Genomic DNA, 21,616 nt, shown 5'->3' with positions numbered 1-21,616 from the left:
AGAAGGGGGTGAAGTAATTCTTCAGACAACCTAATTTCGTGTTCTTAGTAAAACACAGTAAAAATAGAAAAAAATCCAGTGCTTTGGAAAATGTAGTACTATGCTAGAGCTCACATGTGCCTATGAAGTCAATACAAATATACAACTGGGTTCTGATTTATGTCACGTGTCTTCAGGTAATTCTAACATGTGCCCTGACTGGTGGAGTTCATTTGGTTGCGCATCATCCTGCAAAGCAAAAGGTCGCCAGTTCAATTCTGTGTCAGGGCACGTCTAGGTTGTGGGTTCAGTCCCCAGTTGGGGCATGTGCGGGAGGCAACCAGTCAATGTTCCTCTCCCTCTTCCTCCCTCCCTTCCCCTCTAAAAATAAGTATTTTTTAAAAATTTTTTACAATTCATTCCAATATGCTCAGTGTTTAAGTAACTTAATGTTTACAACAGGAACACAGGTAGACAAGGAAAAAGTAAATTTAAAATGAGCAGCTTTATACAAACATTTTACCAAAAAAAAATGTTACAACACTTAAAGGCATTCTCTGTAACTTCATCTAAGTGATCTAAGAACTGCTTTAGCAACTTCTGCAATACACGAATCGCTGCATTATATACACCTTATTTTAAGTCTTCCCTCCTTGATTTTCCCCCACTGGAAAAGAAAACCAATGCGACTCAGTACAATTCATTTTATTTTTCTAGTGCAAGAAAACATTTCTAGGTTTTTCTAATTTCAGTTTCAAAACAGACTGACCTGAAAGACACTGTTTTTAAGATCTGTCAATCACCAATAAATGTGTAAGAATATAAAAATGAACTAACTTCAAATTCAGTGCACAAGTTCTTTTCTCTCTAAAACATTTTTAAAACTTCAGAACAATCTAAAAATCTGTTCGTTTAAAATATTTGTTAAAATATTTCAATTGATTATAGGTATCACAAATAGAATGTAAAATGTATTACATTTTTCTTCAAATACCAATTCTTTCATTCTGTTCTGTTTTGTGTTTCCTAGCATCCATTCCAAAGGTTAATTGAAATCCAAATGCAGGAAAATAAAGTAGACTATTGAAATGAAACAAAACTTAAGGACAAAATTACAACGAACTTATGAGGTAATTTTTACTTTCATGTGTTCAAATATCACAGTTGTAAGAAATGCCTCTCTTTACAAAGTATAATTACAATGTATACTTTCACAGAGCCCTTATTTCTAGAGCCCAAAATCAAGTTGAAATTCCATGCTTCCTAGGATATTAAATACCATGCACCATATTTTAAAAAGTTAACTTATTCACTTATATTATGCTTTCTGCCCAATTAAAAATAAATTCATGAAAACCACTTGAAACTATGCATTTAACTTGAAATAAGTTACTAAGATTCCAACATAAATTTAAATATCTGTAATTGGCTTAATCCATCTCTCCCCAAAACAATGTATGGGGCAAAATGTTCAGAGGGATAAGCATCCAGAGTGTGTAACGGGGCACCAAGAAGCCAAGCTTCCCAGAGCAAATGCAAGGCAGTCCAGTGACTACATTCACATAACTGCTTTTCTGAGGATGAAAACTGCCTGTCGGATCTTCCTACACAACTCAGAGTTCCCAAGCCAAGTCAAAGTGGACCATCAAACTGAAATACTCCGTATTTCCCAGTGGTCAGCCAGCCGGGCTCAGAGGCTGTGAGCTGTTCACCTTGCCCAGGGTGCAGACCAACCTGAATTTCGGCTTTCAATGTTCGGACGCTGCAGAGAGGGGCAGGATGGAAGCCGTTCAAAGCCTGATGGAATGGAGTGGTAAACTCCCATTTTCTGTCACCTGTCAGCTTCCTGTAGTTCAAATCGCCTTTGAATAAAATTAACTGTGCCTTCTGTAGTTCAGCATATAGGTCAGGAGCAACTTGAGACATTGCACAGAATTCATGAGGCAGCGTCCAAAATATATGGTCATGGTAAACCCATCTGCCCATTTTAATATAGTTTTCCCAGTCAACCCCACACTTGGATACCCACTTATGATCAGAATGTTTTACTTGTTTGATTAACCAGTTAAAATCATGTATGGTAGTATCAGAAACAAACCATGGAATCGTTTTCCCATAAAAATGGACTTCGGTAGCCAATTTAGAAGACAACAAGAAGTCGGCTAACACTAAATCTGTAACAAGTTCAAACCCAGAATTATCCAGAACAATATCGACTCTACTAACAGGTACTTTTTCTCTTGTTTTCTTGTAGTTGCTAAGTAATGACCAAAGATGTTCCATGTCATTCACTAAAATGAAAGGCTTTAGGTCTTCCAAAGCATTTATTACATTGGTCTTCTGAGAATGGGTTTCCCCACCTGACAGAGACAGATCACACTTATTTCCCCACAGTGAAATCTGAAAAAGAAAAAGTAAAAACATTTACCCTTCTTTTGAATAAGTAGCAAAAACTAACATGTAGGATGTGGGGGAAAAGTTAAAAGTAATTCATAAATTCATTTCTATAAAACTCAGTATAAAATGTCTATCAAATCTACTTTGTCTAATAATGCAAAGACTATTTTACATGATGTTGTATGAAAACATAAAAACAATTAAACTTTTAATTGGTCAATATGTAGTGAACTTTAAAAACCTCATTTGAATGACTTTAATGACCTGTAGCATTTAATCAGAATGAAAGTTTTTGCATCTTGCAGATATGAGGACATGATCAGTTGCTATAAAAAGCTGCAAAATTTACTTCATAATTCAGTGTCAAGAGAAAAATAAAAGTGCCTTTTTCCCTCCTAGCTCCCCCTCCCCCCAAAACTGCCCAATTTATTTTAGTAAATCCAACCTATCTGAGATTCTTTTCTCACTTGTAAAATGGAGAGATTGGACAAGGTGATGTCTAGTCTAAAGACGCTTCCAACTCTAATAATCTATTATTCTACTTTAAATGGAAACAATATTCAAGCTTATTTTGTAGGAAATGGCATATAACCCTATTTTCTTTAAAGCTGTAACTAAAATCACATGCTGAGGAGTGCAGGCTCTGAAATCACACAGTCCTGGGTTCAAATCCCAGCATTTCCAATTAACAACCATTGGTAAATTACATATGCTCTCCAAGGCTCAGGTTGAGTTCAAGGCAACTGAAAACGGAGGTAGTAATAGCGCTCACCTCGCAGAGTCATTGTGAGAATGGACATAATGGGCGTGAGTTGTGTACCTAAGAGCTGGCATACAGAAGTACTGAATAAGTATTAGCCAGAAGAGACTCTACTCCTGCTGTGATTCAAAGTAAGAGGAAAATGCATGTTCCAGCCAAGAGTATGATTTTTAAAAGAGTAAATGAAGATACACATATATTTATATTTATTTATATAATTTTTCTGTAAGTGTAAGTCCAGCCGATGAAGAGCCCCCGGCGGCGCGGACGGCGCCCGCCCGGCGGTGGCCAGGGTCCCTGGACCTCCTGCATGCTGCCTTCACAGCGCCCGCCGCCTTCGCAGCGCCCGCCGGCCTGCAACCTGCTCTGATGTGTGCCTTTATTTGACTGATTATACGCCCTCAGCCTGCACGTTCTAGGACAGCAAAGATTGGTCTATTTTCTCACCATCACATGCCTGGCATCGAGAAGTGTGACAGAGCAGGCACCGAAATGTTCATGTGGACGGGGTGGAGTTCTATGGCTTTTAAACACATATCAACTTTCCCGCAAACTAAAACTCAGAGCCTCTTGGAGGGAGTTAACCTGCTGGTCATCACGAGCACTGATGGGGAGCAACTCCGGCCTCCTTTACTGGGGAACAGAGTGGCATTCCGGGGTAGCTGGCCGATGGAGATGACAGAAAACAGAGTGGTACTTTTTCTTCTCACAATTTATACTTACAGGACAAAGAACATGTTCAAAGATTGAAAGAATGGGCTATTAAGCGTCAAGAGTAACATGCTGCTTTTCTTTCTTTTTAATTCTAAGCTAAGCACAAAGAATAGTCCAGAGGGGGAAAGAACAACTAGGTTTATTACTCAGCCATACCCTGACACCGTTTCTTCCAAACTCAAAATAACCCTCTCCCTCTTTACTCTGCTTGCCCTACATGTTTCATCAGGCCTTTGTCCAGTCCCGCAGCCTGTCAGCGCATTCTGAAACTTCCACGTCCAAAGAAGAGCAAGAATCTCGCGGTATTTAACAACTCTATGCGACCAGCTTGGTCCAGTCATCCCGCGCAGGAGTCATTTTAATGACAGATCTCCCAGTGTCTACCCTGAGCCCCTTCACGCCGTCCTCGGAAGTAATCTTTGAAGTCGGTCATTTAATGTCACTCCTCTGATCCAAGCTCTCTGCGCTCCATTGTAGAAATCAAACCCAGTCCTTCCTTTTGTTTGCTTGGGTTCCGAGGCCCCTCCGGCGCCTCCTCTCGCCTCTCTCATTTCCTGCAGAGCCGCCCCCCAGGCTCTCGCACCCCTGACAGGCCCCGCCTCAGGGGACCTCGCCCTTCGGCCCCTCCCCGAGGCCCCGTCTGGGCGGGTGGCCCGGGGCTGCCAGGGCCCGTTCGCGGCTGCCTCCCCCTGCAGCGCTCCCGGGCCGCCCCAGCCTCACTGCCCTTCGTGGCATCGTCTAACGTCTCTTTCTCAAAATTTTTCTAGCTTTTCCTAGGAAGTGTGGGCTGGGTACTGCTGTGTAAAACCAGACATTTTCACACTAGTTCCGAATCTAGTTACATAAATTTAAAAATATTTTTAATGAGAGTTAAAAATTAAACTTACACAAAACAGCTCTGAATCTAGTAACATAAATTTAAGGATGTTCTGAATGAAAATTTAAAACTAAACTTATACAAAGAAATGTAATAAAACCATATTAAATTGGACACTTTCCACCTGATGACGACGCTCACACACTCTGTGTCCCAGGCTGTGTGCAGTACGACACGAGTGAATGCAGTGTCTCACACCGAATTATGAGGTGCTCAATACCATTCTCATTCAACAGGACGAGGAAACTAACATTCAGAGACACTGAGTCACTCGCCTCAGGTCCAACTGCAAATAAGAGGCAACGCGCGCATTCAGGCCCGAGTCAGGCTGGGCCCACCAAATGACTGTGAAGCATTCCCTCAAAAAGGACAGAAGCTATGACACCACTAAAATCACCCCCAGGTGGGGAGGAAGAGATTTCAAAACCCATTTTCAGAAATTAAATGGATTTTTCATCTCTTGAATAATACTATTACTAAAATGATAAATGATCAATTATGACTAAAATGACAAGGTATATACATGCTTTGCTGTTAAATGTGTACCAGTCTATTTTTTAACTGTTTGAATAAACAAATATGCTCAGGAGATAAATTATCATATTTACCTGAAGAAATTTAAAAAACTCATTTTTCAACTGATTTTCACTGAGGTCTTCAAGAGTTTTCATCAACTCTTGCAGGTGAGTACTTAAAGCCATGATAGGTTCCTGTGACTCGAAGAAGTTTTGCTCTTTTAATTCTTTAAATACATCAAAGTCATCGATTGGTGGACTAAAGTAAGAGAAAAACATAAGTGAAACATTTATATAATTCTGTACCTTTTTGTCACAAATTTGGGTAATTGAAATTCTTTAAAGGAAAGAGAATAGTAGCATTCAGTCTCAAAAATTACTAGTAATAGGCACTAGATATAACATAGATCAAGTTATGTCACACAGAAATAAAGTGCACAAAATCCCCTGAAGTCATTTTAATTAACTGTCAAAAGTTCCCTACTCAAATATTTTACTGGAAGTATTACGTAACTAGTGACTGTATTCATAAATATATACCCAGTAGGGCTTCCCGGGCAAAAGGAGAAAGAGAAATAAAATTTCAAGACAATTCCTTTGGTTGAACAAACATTTTTGGGGGTGTTCAATGTGGCAGTGTTCCAAGTGACATAGGGACATAAACAGAAGACTTTAATGTAACGTAGTAATCGCTCAAACGTAGCAGCATCATGGGACACAATGACTACTTAAGGTAAATCAGATAATACTAATGTAAATTTAATTGTAATGACCAATTTTTATCACTTACATGTAGATGTTTTGTTTACTTTTTTCTTTTGGCAAATTTTACTCCCAAGTTTGGTCTGACCAATGGTGATATATGTGCCATGGCTACATCTTCACATTGTCCAATGAGAGATCAAATAATATTAATACCAGCTTAAAAAAAACATAGCTAGGAAGGCATAAATACTAACAGAAGAGCCTTTTCAGAATCAACTCTGAAAGAAATTCAGATTATCTGATCTTCTAAATTAGCTACTTCTATCCTGGGGTCATTCGCCTTAGGGTAAAAACAAGATGGCTGCGTTAGGGGCTTGATGAAAAAACAAAAACATACCGGAATGCATACACCCAAAGGACTGCTGCCTCCTCCCGGTCGGTCACCTTGGGAGCGCACCCTCATCCGAGGGTGCTGCCATTGCTCAAAGCACTTTTGGAATTCCTCTTTCAGAATTTTCTTCAGAACCTGTGGCACATTATTAAACGTCCTGTCAGTGACTGCGTGTCTTCATCCTTTGGGGTTATTTTTGGAAACAGCCAAAAGTCACTCAGAGCAATTTCAGTAGAATGAGATGTGTTAATCAAATGGAGTAAAACACTTTTGGTCAAAAATGAGGAGTAACTAAAAAATGAGACTAGTATTCTTTTTGAGGCTTATAAACTGGCTCTGAAAGAAGTTCCAAAGGATTAAAAGGCGTCTTTGGCAATGGCAGCATTGCTGAAATAAATCAGTCTCTCAAGGTGACTTAAAAAGATAAAAATTAGTTGGACACATAGGTTCAAGTGCTGGGGTCAGCAAGCGACAGCTTGCAGAGCCAGCCTGGCCCACCACCTGTTTTGTATGACCTGCAAGCTAAGAATGGTTTTCCATTTTTGAATGGTTGGAAATAATCCAAAGGATACTTTGTGACACGTGAAATTAAAATTTCAGTGTCCATAAATGAAGTTTAATTGGAACACAGCCGTGCTCATTCATTGATGTGACATGGAGGGCGGCGTCTGCACTGCAGTGACAGAGCTAAGTGGCTTCAGCACAGACCATGTGGCCCTGCAGCCTAAAACACTTACTATCTGGCCCTTTACTGAAAAAGTTTGCCAACCTTTGTTCCAGGGTTTTATTAACAAATCATTCATTAAATCATTCACACCTCATATTAAGAATGAGCTTTACTTCCTGAATTTAAGAGAGAAAGCTAACGTAACTGTGCATGGTTTCTGATTTTAAAACGTTTTCTATTTTAGAATCTACGAAAGCTGCACATGTGCACACACAGTGACCCGGTGTCCACTCCCAAGTACGTGCCTAGCAGAAAGAAAGACACCCACATGTTCACCCACACATGCTTGAATGTGTACAGCAGCATTCCTCATGATAACCCAAACTGGAAACTACTCGATTACCCATCAACAACAGAATAGGTAAACAAAGTGTGACATATTCGCATACTGCAATACTATATAGCCATGAAAACGAATGGTTTACAATTATATGCAAACAATATGTCAATAGATGAAGCTTACCAACATAATGCAGAGAGAAATCAGACAACAAAACTACACTCCATGTAATTTCATTTAAATGAAATTTAAAAAGACAAAACTAACACCAATCAGGATAGTGGTTAGTTATCCTTGAGGGGCCAGACAACTCAGAAAAACTCAGACACAGCATTCATTTTGCCCTTCTAACTTCCACACTGCACTAAACCAAACTCCATTACCCAGTCTTTCAGCCCTTCAGCATCTTTGGCTAGCACAGATATGTGTCAAAATTACAGAGCTATCACCCAGAATTTCACCCTTGTTCTGACATCCACCCAAACGTACTACTTGGGAAAGGTTTGCTGAGGACTCCGATCTAATCTACACAGGCCAGGCTCGAATACTGGCTCTACCACCTACGAGTCATGTCACCCTGGGCAAGTCACTAACCTCTTCGTGCCTCCCTTTCCTCAACTATAAAATGGAAGCCATAACAACACCTACGCTTCACTGAGCTGCCGAGTAGCTGCACTGCAGGTGGTATTCAACGTGTGACAGCTACAGTCTTCTGCTTGGATGCTTCTGTGTGCCAGGCACACACTTTTAACATGTAGTATGTTTTGCTTTTAGAACAGAAGTCCTAAAACATACTTACTCAGCAAAATCAATACATTATCAATTATAAAGACTATGGCAAAAAAAGCTAATGAATAGATTCAAATTCATGCTTGTTTCCCAAAATTATTTTTTAATTTTACTTTTAGAGCTGGTTTGATTGATTGTTTTAAATTATCCTCTCTTATACCAAAGGACTGCTCTCAGTGATTCAGCAAATCTGTCTTTTTGTAACCTGTGAACTAAAAGAATGATCCACATTACATTTTCTTCTATTCTATATATCAGTTCTTTTTTTTTTTTTTCCTCTCAGTATTAAGATGACATCACTTTTAAGTTCAGTCATATGCTTGTCATTTTATGTTCATCATGGAGTGACTATATATCAGTTCTATATCAGAATTTTTTCTGATAATAAATTAAATTCGTATAGGCAAGTTTACAAAGTTATTTAGAATAGTTAACTTTTAAACTTTTTCTAATATAGCCATTAAAAAAAAGACAAAAAAAAACCCCAAAAACCAAAAAAACAGGCACTGGCCAGGTAGCTCAGTTGGTTAGAGTATCAGCCCAATTCACCAAGGTTGTGGGTTCCATCCCCAGTTAGTGTTCATACAAGAATTAACAAATAAATGTATAAATAAGTGAAACCAAAAAACTAATGGGTTTTTTTTTGCTCTCTCTCTCCTCTCCCCTCTGTAAAAATCATTAAAAGAAAGAAAGAAAGAAAGAAAGAAAGAAAGAAAGAAAGAAAGAAAGAAAGAAAAGGAAAGGAAAGGAAAGGAAAGGAAAGGAAAGGAAAGGAAAGGAAAGGAAAGGAAAGGAAAGGAAAGGAAAGGAAAGGAAAGAAAGAAGTAATCAGGGCTCAAGATTAAGAAGTGCATAAAACAACGCAGTGATTCTCTGTTCTGTTGATTCCATATACCAAACTGACATATTATCTATTTTTATAAAGTATATGCTTACTTTGTCCCGTCTTGATTTTTAAATAAGTATTTCAAATTAACATTTCTTCCTCAATAAGTACAACTTATTTTACTCTAGAAGAAAAATAATTCTGTGTAAGAATTTTTAATTAGTTCCTACTTCAGATATTCAATCTTTTGCCCAGTCTGGAATAGTGACAACATGGGCAGAGTGTCCAGCAGTGCCATTACTGTCTACCGGACCAAATTCAGGTTTCCACTGGTTTTTATTTTTAAACTTATCATCTTATAATTTCCAAAAAAAGCATAAATAATCTAAATATTTATTTGATGATTACATGCTTACCTCTGGATAACTGCTTCATGAATTCTACGATACATGTAGCATTCCACAAACAACCATGGCGAGTGGAACCACCTTGGTTTTCCATCACTTTCATTTAAAAGACTCTGCTGATATTCTAGGTACTGATTCCATATGTCAGTATCAGCAAACTTCTCAACCAACGGGACAATTGGCTTGTCTGTTTGTAATTCATTCCGCAATTTAGAAAGAAGAGAAATAGCTTTCTTTTCAGCTTCCATGCCCTTCTGCAGAAATATGGAAGAAACATTTCTATATTTAAAAATATATAAATAACCTACATATAAATACTTTAGATATAATATACAGATAAACGATTCCTCTAAGGTAACACATTTTTATGGACCTACACTTAAGAAAAAAAAAATACTGTATTACCTAAATTTTATGTCTTCACAAATTATTATAAACATTTAAATTTAGAATCTTTTAGTCCTGGCTGGTGTGGCTCAGGGGATTGAGCACCAGCCTGCAAACCAAAGGGTCGTTGGTTCAATTCCCAGTCAGGGCACAGGCCTGGGTTGCAGGCCAGGTCCCCAGTGGGAGGTGCATAAGAGGTAACCACACACTGATGTTTCTCTTCCTCTCTTTCTCCTGCCTTTCCCCTCTCTCTAAAAATAATAAATAATTTTTTTAAATGGAGTCTTTAAAAGATTTTATTTACTTATTTTTAGAGAGTGGGGAAGGGAGAGAGAAAGAAGAAACATCGATGTGTGAGAGCAACATCGATCAGTTGTTGCCTCTCAAATACACCTCAATGGACGACTGAACCACAACCCAGGTATGTGTCCTGACCAGGAACTAAACCAGCCAACTTTCACGTTGGGTAAAGAGGCCCAACCAACTGAACCACACAGGCCAGGGCTACACTTAGCATTCTTAAGTTTAAAATCAAAGTACATACCCAGATACATCAACATTATCCTGCTTATCTATTCTGTCTTTTTTTTTTTTTTTAAGGTTTCATCTTATCTTTAAGAGTCCTTTCATTATCTACACGTGAAATGACCATTATCACAGAGGGGAAACTGCTTACCATGTTACTGTTAAAGATTTGAGAAAATAATTAAAGTTCAGATAATTTCATACCTCTCCATGTTTCTCAAAAAATTCACCTTTATGTCGATGCAATGTGTCAATAGCCTTGGTTAAGATCTGTGGTATTCTGTCTTTAATTGTAAGATAGGCAAAGGATCTAGGAGAGAGACACAAACATGAAGTGTTACTTAGTAGCATTAATACTAGAAGATGGGTCATCTTTCAGTTTCTGAATTATCTAATTTAAATTAAAATTCCTTTCATACAAACATTATAAGGAAAACCAACATTGTCTGGTTACTGTATTAAGACATAGGAAAATCTGAAAACTTCTGGGGTATGTCATCAAAGCCAAGCAGTCTTTGTGACTCTAATCCCAGATCCTCCCCTGGAGTTCGTTAAATAGGCACCTTTCCTGTTTCATTCCCTTTATTTTCCTTAATTGGAAACTGGTTTTCAGGATGTGATTAGGACAGAAAGAGAATTGCCCTAAAAATCAAACAGTCTCTTCCCATGTCAATTACTAAATGACATCACCTGCTTAGAAAAATGAATGAGGCAGTGGCTGTAAAAGGGCCTGGAGGACTCTACTGTGCTAGAAAAACATAAACACAGACATGTAGGAACCTGCTTCTTTTCTTTACTCTCTCTTAGACCCTTTTAATTTTCAAAGGCTTTTCCTGCTGCCTTCTCTTCCTGAACAATGACTCCTTCCGTCCTGTTTTGTCCCTAAACAAAATCAAGGCATTTTAATAGCTCACATTCCTAACCAAAAAAAAGTGATTTTTCTAGAAGTATCAAAGAAAGCTAAAGATAAGGAAAAACTTAAGTATACTTGCATTAAAAAAAAAAATTAACAATAGTACTGTTTTTAGACATACAAAAACCAAGATTTACAGATTATTTAAATGTAATTAGTTTTTTTAGGAAAACAGAGCATATTAAGTGGTGAAATTCTGTGCAGATTTTTAAATAGGACGAAACTTAGCTGATCCTTTCACTTCTATCTTCAGATCATCAGAGGCAAAATATAAATAAAGTTAACACAATTAATTTTGAAAACGCCTCTGCCTAATCACCTACTCCAATTTTAACTTGGGATCAACACACATATAAAAACTCAAATATTTTACTGAAGTTTTAAAAAATTATTGCGTTATACCCTGAGTTTTTCAAGAGGTTTCCTCAAATGATAGCTATAAATTTATAAATAGCAAAAACAAAAAATCACGAAATACTGATTTTGTGGCATTTGAGTAACCTAAACAGTAATTAGGTTTTAACATGTGTAATTACTATTGTGAATTTAACCTTTAAAAATCACTACTTATTCCCTGAAGGAAGAGTAGGAATATGAAATGAATCGACACTTCAATTTTCCAAGGCAGCCGATACAAAAAGCCGTGACAGTCCTTGGAAGACTACGACACTGGAAAGTGTGTATTGCTATTTTTCCAGCTACTAAACTTCCTCAGAGGCTTGTACTCTGGGACAAGGTCCCAACCGGGTCAGGACATTACTGTCAATCCAGAGGGGCCTGGGGTCAAACTTTAAGCAAACACTCCCTATATCTGCCCGACCTGAGTGCCTGCTTAAAATTTTGGGCCACCAAGTACTAGCCTCAATCTACTCCCGGTCAAGTCACTTTAAGAATTCTTCTGTTTCGCAATGTTTTGGAGCAAGGACGTATCTCAGATATAAATTTGGCCATTCAATTTATACAAATGGGTATTTTTTTACGTTGATCGACACGATGTCTACAATACAAAGTGCATGTCTTATAGTGGGGTTATGAATCTGATCGGCAACAGAAGGAACGTATTTCCCGACAGATCTGAGATTCCTATCTTTTACAGAGAATTTTAACACCCCTCCCCCCAAAATGCGTTTATTGAAACATGGAAGCCATGCTCTGCAATACCCAGAAAGGGGGCAAAAGTGGCATAATAAACTCTCAAGGGAATCAAGCGGGATTAAAAAAGTATCAAACCACTTTAAAGAAAAGGAATTGTCCAATACAAATTAATATTAAACGCTTAAACTGCAGGGAGAGGTGGGATAACAGGAGAATTTCAGCCCGGTCTCCAAGCCCGTGCCCGTGCCAAGGAAAAGACCACGAAATCACCCCAAGAAAGATGATGCAACGCCGATCCAAGCCTGGAGTGGGGCGAGTGGCCGCAGCCGGGAGACTCATTTCTCCGCCTGCCTCGCCCCTGCGCGAGTCGGCAACCCCGAGCCGCCGCCCCCGAGAAGGGGAGCCCGAAAGCAGAATCAAACTCGCAGCCGGCGGCGAGCGGGCGCCGTCCCGCCCGCCGCGGCTTCCCTGCTGTTTACCCACAGCTTCCCCGCGAGGCCTGGCTTTTCGAAAGAGTGGGGACGAGGTAAAAAAGGAGCCGAGGGACTGAGCGAAAAAAGCGACACAAACCCTACGTCCTGTCCGGAGAGAGACGCCGGAGGCCCCGCCATCACCTTCCGCGTTCCCGGCGCCAACGGTTGGGTCTCCCCGGCCGCTGGATGAGAGGCGGTGCGGGCGAGGAGGAGGAGCTGGGGAAGGCAGGGACCACTATTTTTTAAAAAAATGCTTTTGAATAAAGAAACTTTATTCGGTGCCCGTGGGACAAACAACGACCGGCTTGAGGACTTGGAGATCTTCCGGGGACAAAGGCGGGGACAGCGCAGGGCTGCAAGAGAAGCGGAACGAGAAAAGGGGGCGGAAGGCGGAAGCAAGCAGGAACCGGGAGGTCCCAGAGACTAGGGAGCGGAAAAGGTCACGGCGGCGCAGGTCACGTTGTCTGGAAGTCACGTGGACAGGACGGCGCGCGCTCCTCCGGGCCCAAAATTCTTTGCGCCTGCGCACTGCCAGGCGCCGGGAGAGGTCCCAGTGCTGGATGTGAGTACCTGTGGGGAAGGCGACGCCGCTACCGCAGCCCTGCCTTTTCTCGGCAGCCAGGCGGCGGAAGCTCGCGCCTTACGCGCGTCCCTCATCTCTTCCTGCGGCGAGGTTAGTGCACTGCCTTCCCCTAGCAATTTGTGTGGCCCTGCACGGTGGTCCCCCGCCTTGGCGCCTGCTCGCCCGGAACCTCTCGCGTCACAGGTTCAACGGGACCTCTGTGGTCCCCTGCCGCTGACAGTGATCTTTGGTCGACCTAGCTGGAAGTTAAAAGCACTCAGTCCACAAACACTTACGAAACGCCTTCGAGCCAGTGTATAGCGGTAATTGGAAAGGTAATATACCCGAGTTTAAAGAATTGGAAGATATGTTCCCAGAGATTAGCGCCACTTGGCCATTGAATCGTAAACCAGCTGATACTGTTTTCTTAGTGGAAAATGCGCCCAAGAACTGAGTAGTTGCTTTGTATTTCATACCAAAGAAAATATGAGTTGAATACCTGTTGTGTGCTGGGCACTGTGGTTACAGGAGACACGGCATGAACCAAAGGGAAATCTCAATTCTCAGAAGCTCAAAAGGGAGAGAGACAAATCTATCCCTTCCTCTTCTATTTTTCCTTCTGGCATTGTCACTATTTACTATATATTGTGCTGATTTACTGTGTTTATTGTCTGTTAGCCCGGCGTGATGTAAGGTTCAAAAGGTAGGGATTTTTGTCTGTTTTCCTGTATTTTCAGCATATAGGACTGTGTCTACTGCATGATCGAACTCAGTTCACATTTGTTGTAGGAATTAACAAATTAAAAACACTAGGTATACGAGTGATGTTAAATGCAATGGAGAAAATATAAAGGGGAGGAAAAGAGAGAGTAGCTGCTGATTTTGCGCTTTCCGTGAAGTGGACCGTGAAGGCCTCGCTAGGTAGGAGACGTTGAGCCAAAGCTTACAGATACCTGGGAGAAGAGCTTAAGGAACAATGCGTGGAAAGATCAGAGGCCAGGGTGACTGGAGCAAAATGAGCAAGGGGAAGAGCTGTTGATCTTAGAGTGATAAAGATCCAGAGAATGCTGGGCCACACAAACTATTTTAGGGTCTTTGGCTTTTATTTCAAGTGAAACACGAGGCCGTTGTCAGCTTTTGTACAAAGGAAAGATGTGATCTGACTTAAGTTTTCAAAGGATCACTTTAGTTGCTGTTTTGAGAAGAATCTGTAGGAGGCCAAGAGCAGGAGCAGGGAGGATAAGACTGGGTACTATTACAACAATATTTGGAAAACATAGCCACTTGGACCAGAGTGGTAGCATTGTTGATGATAAGAACTAGTTGGAATAAAACCAGTGGAGTTTGCTGTTAGATTGGGTGTGGAGAGTGAATAGAAGAGTTAAGGTGGCCTCCAGATTTTGGGCTTTAGCAAAGATACGGGTGTGATTGCTGTTTCATGAATGGGGGAGACTGTGGAAAGAATAGGACTTGTAGGAAGATTTCGGCAGCTGACCCTTGAGCATGTTACATTTCTTATGTGAATGAGAGTAGAGAGGAATATTTGATATTCATTCATGTGTAAGATGATACATGAGACCATGAGATTGGGTGAGATCACCAAGAACTGAGAATAGAGAACTGGACCAAATAATGAGCCTTGGCTTATTCCACTTCTGAGGGGTTGAAAAACCAGCAAGAGACCAAAGGTGCAACCAGTGTGATAGGTAAGTGGCCAGGGTGGTCTCCTAGAAGCCAAGAAGGTGCTTTCAGGAGGGTGGAGTGATTACTGTATCAGATGTTGCTGATGGGCCAGGTAAAACAAAGACTGAGAAGTGACCATTGGACTGAGGAATATGGAGGTTGTTGGTGGCCTTGGCAAGTGGGTTTTGGTGGAGTGGTAGGAACGAAAGCTTGATTGGAGTGGGTTTGAGAAAAATCAGACATGAGGAGTTGGAGAGAGCAAATAAAACGCCTCTAGAAGGGAGCTCAGAGAGAAGGTATAGCATGTGGAAGGGAAGATGGAGTCAGGAGAGTTGTTTTTTATAAGATGGAAGAAATTACAGCATATTTGTATGCAAATAGGAGTGTGCCAGTGAAGAGGAGAAAACACATGGCATGGAAGCCTAATTCCTCCTGTAGGCAGGAAAGGGTGCAATTCTGTGTGCAGATCAAGGACGTGGCTCTAGATGGAACAGCAGAAGGGATGAAAAAGTCTTTGGGCACAGAAGCAATAGGTGGGCAGGTGGTTGATGGGGGAGAGCTTGTGGAAGTTCTCTGTTTTGTCAACCGAGAAGGAAGCAAGGGCATTATTGGGAGTGAAAAAGGAAGAGGAGGCCTTGAAGGTACGAGGAGAGAGGGGTAGAATATGGGCGGGACACACAGTTTTAAGATTGTTGAGCAGCATGAAAGGCCCACCTGAAGTGAGTGGTCATGAGTTTAAAGTAAGCCCAGAGGGCACGCACAGTTGGTTGGTTAGTTGGTTGTCTGGGTCTCTCCAGCCGTGTTCAGCTGCAGGAGCCCAGGCACAAATTAGGTGATTTATATTTAATTCAGATTGAAGTTATGTCATGTGGGTATGTGGCAGAGAGAGGGGTGCAAGGGATTCGGAGTATGTGGGGGAGAGAGATTATAGTCGTAGGCCATGAAATACAAACTGGGTGTGGAAGAAATGGGGGGTGAGGGATGGTGAGAAGTAGTTGGGTCATCAAATTGCAGGTCCTATTTGTGCTGAAGAATGGCTGGAATCGGGTAATAGAGGACGCGAACGTGGAAGATCGGAGGCGGTGTTCGGAGAGCAAGATGCTTGAAATTGGGACCGTGAGGTTGCGGTTGTTGGTGTTGGCAAGGCCTAGAGCAGCACTGTCCAGTAGCCGCGCAATGCAAGCCATGCGTGGAGCAAGTTTTCTAGAAGCTTTAAAAGTAAAAATAAATGGATACAGTTGATTTATTTTTTCATCCATTATGTCCCAATCCCAATACATCTAAAAATATTATTTCAACAAGTAATGTAAAAATTATTGAGATAGTTTACTTTTTGCATTAAGTACAGGGTTGGGCAAAAGTAGGCTTACAGTTCATATAGAAAATAGGATAATAATTAATAAATAATACAAGAATAATTTCTGTTTCACATACAACTGTAAACCTACTTGTGCCCCACGCTGTATGACATACAGTGTACGAGAGAAAAATTTTCTTATTTTATTGAGCCACATTTCAAGGGCTCAATAGCCACCTGTGCCCAGTGGCTCCTGTACAGCTCAGAGCATATGAGCCTGAGATGTGTTCTAGTTTTTAACAAAGCCTGAGTATTTTTGTGTGTTGGATGCCTTAGATGCTATACCTCTGTCTTTCTCAGCAGAGATAGAAAACACACTTCTTGTTTGTCCTGGAGCTTTTCCTTCCTTTGTCCTGTGCTTCATGTAATCTCCCTATGAAGATGATCTTTAGAGTTTGGAGGAAGAATTTCCTAGAAGAGAGTGATCCACTGGTCCCACTGGCAGGGAATAGTACTAATTAAAGGTGAAGTAATAGCTTATTGGACTTGACTAAAACACAGGATTCCAACTTGTCAAGCAAGATATTTTGAAAGCAGCAGGTTCTATCTCCCAAGAATCACTGTGACTCATCCTTGCCATCTTCCTTCTAAGGGAAGGTGGTACAGTTCCATGGTTACAAGTGTTGTGTTTGGAATTGGACAAGCCTATGTTTTAATTACATCTCTGCAACTTACTGACTGTGACCAGTAAGCCCCTCTCAGCCTCAGTTTCCTGACCTGGGAAATGCCTTCTAGGATAATTGTGAGGTGAATCAGAACACTGTTGGGTAGAAGGTTCTCAGGGAGTGATGTCTTAGCCTCTCTCCGTTCCTCTTCTATGTCGATACCAAAGATACATTTCTCAGACATTCCTTTGACCATGGGAGTCTCGCATTTGAGACTCTGACGTCCCCTACCTACACAAACTCTTCAGGATTCCCTATGATCTGGCCACTGGCTCCTCTTCAGTCCTGAGCTCTTAGGCCTCCCCTGAAATTGGCACTTGTTTATCAGGTAAACAAGACTCTGCCCCTCGGGTGTTTGATTTGCAGATTCCTCTGCCCTGTTGAGACCCAGTTCAAATGTCACCTCTGAATTTGTGCTGCCCACCTTTTACCCCCGATGCTCGCTTCTCTGGGCCCCACAGCAATTTGTATTATAGATACCTCCGTTTTAGGGCTCATCACATTAGTCTGTCTGTTTCCCCTGCTAGTCTGTGAATTCTGAGATCATTGATTCATACCTGAATCCCCAGCACCTAATGTGGGTTTTTTTTAAAGAATTATTATTATTTTTTTTTTAAGATTTTATTTATTTTTAGAGAGGGGAAGGGAGGGAGATAGGGGGAGAAACATCAATGTGTGGTTGCCTCTCGATCGCCCCATACTGGGGACCTGGCCCACAACCCAGGCCTGTGCTCAATCCACTGAGCCACACTAGCCAGGGCAAGAATTATTATTATTAATTGCCTACCACAGGTTTACTTTTAAAGACCAAATTACTTTATTCTCTGAATAAGGAGAGAAATTACTTATACATGTTTCCTTTGTGTGGAGAGTGTGTGTGTGTCTGCCTGTCTGATGTCTGGTACACCAACTGCCATGCCCACCCCCAGCCAGGAAAGCAGCTTCCCCTTCACGTAGCAGCTTAAATCTTCCTGGGAGCCTTACCTGACACTCCTTGTAGAATTGGGCAAGCTCTGTGTGTGTTTCCTCAGCTCCTCAGGTACAGGTCTTCGGTGGGGCCTTTTCCCTTGAGTTACAATGAGCAGTTGAAAATTCCTGCCGCCTCCAGGAGACCATTGGCACCACGAGGGCAGGGACCCTGTCCTTCCCTGGAAGGATGCCTGGCCCTGGCTCATTGTTATCTCCTTGTAAAGGCTGAATACGTTTTGAATAAAGGAATTTATGAGTAGAGGTTTTATAAAATAGATATGCTAATGATGTAAATGAAGAGTTCTCATCGCTCTCTGTTTATTAAGGTCCTTGTCATGTCAATAGCTTTGTAATCCTGCAGTCTTCCAAAAAGAAGGCCAAAGGAAAAGTGGCAGAGCCCTGGCTGGTGTGGCTCAGTGGATTGAGTGCTGGCCTGTGAACCAAAGGGTCTCCAGTTCGATTCCCAGTCAGGGCACAAGCCTGGGTTGGGGGCTAGGTCCCCGGTGGGGGGCCTGCAAGAGGCAGCCACACATGGATGTTTCGCTCCTCTTTTTCTCTTCCTTCCCCTCTCTCTAAAAAAAATAAAATCTTTAAAAAAAAAGAAAAGTGGCAGAAATACTTGTATATATTTTTTAACCTTGTTGGGGTTTTTGTGTTTTGTTTTTTGCTAGACTTAGGTTAAAATGTATCTGTTTTGCAGATACTTTTACAGAAATAGACCTATTACCTAGGAAAATAGGTATTTTTATTGTTGAAACTGTTACAGATGTTCCCTTTTGACCCCCTTTATTATTTGTTTTTTGAAACTTTTTTAAAACTTCGTCTTTGAATTTTTCTTTTAGCTTGGGATGTGGTCATGACAGCCAGACTTCTCAGAGCCCTGGCCGGATCTCACTGTATTTTGTCAAAAGCATGTCAGTGCCAAGGAGCCGTTCATCGAACAGGAAAACCACGTAAGGAATTTGAGAGTGCAGCACGGGTTACCCTGACAAGAAGTCAGAGCTTGGATTTGTTCTTTCCTGATGCAGCAGCTGGTAGTCTGAATAAGCCCCAGATTCTGGAAATGAACCAGAACGTATCAAACACAAACATATTCTCTGCACTAAATGCTGCATATCACCAAGATGAACAAGCACGCCTTCCAGCCAGGAAGTCGGGTACTCACCAGAAAGTGACTCACAAACCAGATCTATTAGGTCTTAAGTGGTGTATAAAAATATCAGAGAGGCATTATTCATCGACATCAACAGAAACACTTGTTTCTAAACAAGACTTTCCGCAAATCAAGAGACCACTAAAAGCATCAAGGACCAGGCAGCCATCCAGGACCAACCTTCCAGTTCTGTCTGTGAACGAGGTAAAAATGCATGGCGGGGGCCCCTCTGTTCCCTAAAAATAGTCCACGCTCAAGCTATAGATCACACACAGCCTTACCCGTGGGCAGAAGAGAACTAGCGACCAACCAGCTCTGCTGTTTCTTCATCCAGATCTTCGAGGCCACATAGTAACACTTGGTCTATCCAAAGGGAGTCAGAAGCTTAATTTTAAGAATTCCTGATGCATATAATATAAAGATAAAATATAGGCAATTAAGTGTAAAAATATAGTTTATGCAAGACTTAGTTATTAAGGAGACTGAAAAAGAAGACTAGTATTAAATCCAGTCTAGGAATGGTGCTATTAAAAAAACACCCATTTGAGGGAAAAAAGTCAAACTGTGGAAATTGTTTATTAAATTGACAATGATTTTTTTAGCAGCTGTGCAGACAGGTAAGCATTCGTTAGTCCATGGGCTGGGAGGTAAATGGCCTGGCGAGGTCAAATCAAGGAGCAGGGGAAGGTTTTGCCTTTTTATTCTTTGACGGCTGAAGGGGGTATTTTCATTCACTTTTACAAGCTATATGGGAATTTGTCAGCTATACTCACAGTTCCCCTCTAAATGATAAATATTTAGAGTCAGGATTGAGCCCTTTGTTAACCTTCTTATCTTACATACTACCTAGAACTGTGCCTTGTACTTAAAAAGTGTTTATGAAGTCGGAAAGGATGGAAAAGAGGCGAAGGGATTTTTATGTCTGTGTTCCTCAACATTAAAAAATGGAAATGTGGAATATTCCAAACTTGATCAGGCCCACTCAGTCTGTCAGCAAACAGGCCAGCACGCCTGTCTGCCAACCTCGATTCTGGGTAGTCCCTAAGCATGTTTAATTTTGTTGGGGTTTTTTACATCTTTTGAAAAGATGTGCAGACCATCATTACTCATCTTCAGGTTATGAAGTTAGCCATCGATTGATGGTTTTTTTTACTTTGGATTCTGGGTTTATTGAAATTCTTGTGTGGTTTCTCTGAGCCCAGGATATAAAGGATGGGAGAGTTGCATGGGACTGCTCTCGCCGTTCCTTCTTCCTAGCTCCTGATTTTTTTTTTTTTATTGTATTGTTTAGATTTGTGATAGGCTAGGAAGTTCAGTATCTAAGTGACTGAGATGAAAGTACACGTAAAAACCCTAACTGATAGCACGTACAAAAGGAGGGAGATCGACTCCCCGTTTTCTTCTGCTCCACCCAGCAGCACAGAGCGTAGCCAGGTTTCCTGTGAAGATGCAACAAGGTCAAAGATGCCACTTTTTTGTGTAGTTGTCCGCTGTAAACTATCGAAGAGGCATTATTCCTCTGGGCCGTCCTTACCTGTGGAAGCAGTTTTTCTCAATTCCATTTTTTATTTTTCTTTAGGACTTTTTTTCTGCTTCGCAGAAAGGATTTTGAAGTAGATTTTCAAAATTTAATACAGTTTCAAATGAGATGATAAAAACATTACATTTACAATAGAGCAAACAATCGACATGAACAGAGAAATGAATGTTATCAAGGACCTGGTATAAATAACTCACTCAGTTAAACATGTGGTTTCCGAGAATCCCAATGATTAAAGAAAGGAGGGAATCCTCCTGGGTTATGTATTTCTTGTTGTCTGTCGGGGGAAAAAAAAGAAAAAAACATTAAAATATCTCATGAGAAATAACTTCCTCTATCACCAAATTTAAGGAGTCATTTCTATCTGGAGTCCTTTATGTAGGAGAGATTATGTCACATAATAGATGTGACCTCAGTTGGCGTTTTGCAAAAACAGAAAAATTATGGTGTCTCTCTAAAAGCCCAGGAAAATAATAGACAAACTTACATTTCTGAAAGCCTTTCCAAAGTGATCTGAAGTCATATAATTTTGGACCGTTATTCTCTGATGATGTTACCTTTCATAGCTGAACGCAGTCTTGAGATGTGACCAGGCGCTCTGTCCCGGGGACTGCGGGCGGGCGTCTGACCGCCCCACGTGCAGGACCCCTCCGTCCTCTCATGGGCATCATGGGGCTCGCGAACCCTTTGTGGAGCAATAGCCCTTTCTGCCCCTCTGGACTGAGACGGGGAGGGACTGACCTGTGCACCGAAAAGCAGGCGTGATTTGTCTCATTCCCCACAAGTGCTCCTGAGCTCACCCGCCTTCCTCAGCCACCCAGCACGTGTTCAGAAGCATCGGGAGGAGGTTTGCCCCCCGCCACCCCGCCCTGTCAGAATCAGCTCTGTCTGGTCCTATTGGCAGAGATTGTAACCCGCTGAGATACT

At 41.3% G+C, this 21,616-nt stretch overlaps 2 protein-coding genes, 1 long non-coding RNA gene and 1 other non-coding gene across 8 annotated transcripts in view; 1 reads left to right on the top strand and 3 right to left on the bottom strand.

The window, feature by feature from the left end:
- Window positions 1-602: 602 nt before the first annotated feature.
- Window positions 603-13,208, bottom strand: ARMT1 (acidic residue methyltransferase 1). Of its 2 annotated transcripts, none has more exons than XM_054570122.1 (5): window positions 12,858-13,208; window positions 10,484-10,589; window positions 9,377-9,621; window positions 5,336-5,501; window positions 603-2,379 (listed from the first exon to the last, which is right to left on the bottom strand). In XM_054570122.1, the coding sequence occupies exons 1-5, from the start codon at window positions 12,896-12,898 to the stop codon at window positions 1,612-1,614; spliced, it is 1,326 nt and encodes a 441-aa protein (XP_054426097.1). In that variant the 5' UTR covers window positions 12,899-13,208; the 3' UTR covers window positions 603-1,611. The 2 variants fall into 2 exon arrangements, with proteins under 2 accessions (XP_054426097.1, XP_054426098.1); XM_054570123.1 differs by having other exon boundaries at window positions 12,863-12,925.
- On the bottom strand, window positions 8,410-8,480 carry LOC129068003 (small nucleolar RNA SNORD27). Its single transcript, XR_008528823.1, has one exon. It is a non-coding gene; the product is annotated as a small nucleolar RNA SNORD27 (small nucleolar RNA).
- An 81-nt stretch (window positions 13,209-13,289) lies between the features above and the next one.
- Window positions 13,290-21,616, top strand: part of RMND1 (required for meiotic nuclear division 1 homolog) — a 34,636-nt gene continuing 26,309 nt past the window's right edge. For 3 of the 4 annotated variants that reach the window (XM_054570121.1, XM_054570118.1, XM_054570120.1), the window contains exons 1-2: window positions 13,290-13,433; window positions 18,839-19,353. In XM_054570121.1, the coding sequence (XP_054426096.1) occupies window positions 18,853-19,353 (501 nt within the window). In that variant the 5' untranslated portion in view covers window positions 13,290-13,433; window positions 18,839-18,852. Of the gene's footprint in view, window positions 13,434-13,470; window positions 13,658-18,838; window positions 19,354-21,616 lie in introns of those variants that run through there. The other variant, XM_054570119.1, reaches the window with a different exon arrangement.
- LOC129067855 (uncharacterized) overlaps window positions 21,227-21,616 on the bottom strand; it is a 37,641-nt gene continuing 37,251 nt past the window's right edge. The window contains exon 6 of the long non-coding RNA XR_008528785.1: window positions 21,227-21,430. This is a non-coding gene — a long non-coding RNA (uncharacterized LOC129067855). The remainder of the gene's footprint in view (window positions 21,431-21,616) is intronic.

Source organism: Pteronotus mesoamericanus, unplaced genomic scaffold (assembly GCF_021234165.1).
Source record: "Pteronotus mesoamericanus isolate MK-2021 breed Mesoamerican mustached bat unplaced genomic scaffold, CSHL_Meso_final contig_20, whole genome shotgun sequence".
Taxonomy (NCBI): domain Eukaryota; kingdom Metazoa; phylum Chordata; class Mammalia; order Chiroptera; family Mormoopidae; genus Pteronotus; species Pteronotus mesoamericanus.
The sequence above is the reverse complement of the archived record's forward strand: the minus strand, read 5'-3'. Positions and strand labels throughout refer to the sequence as shown.

Bases quoted from the DNA above. Each gene is read 5' to 3' on its own strand.
- ARMT1 (XM_054570122.1), bottom strand. From the start codon at position 12,898: ATGGCGGGGCCTCCGGCGTCTCTCTCCGGACAGGACGTAGG. The intron at 10,590-12,857 runs GTTTGTGTCGCT...TCTCTCTCCTAG, and splicing joins CTCTCCGGACAGGACGTAGG to ATCCTTTGCCTATCTTACAA. The intron at 2,380-5,335 runs GTAAATATGATA...TTTCTTTTTCAG, and splicing joins AGTTTTTTAAATTTCTTCAG to ATTTCACTGTGGGGAAATAA.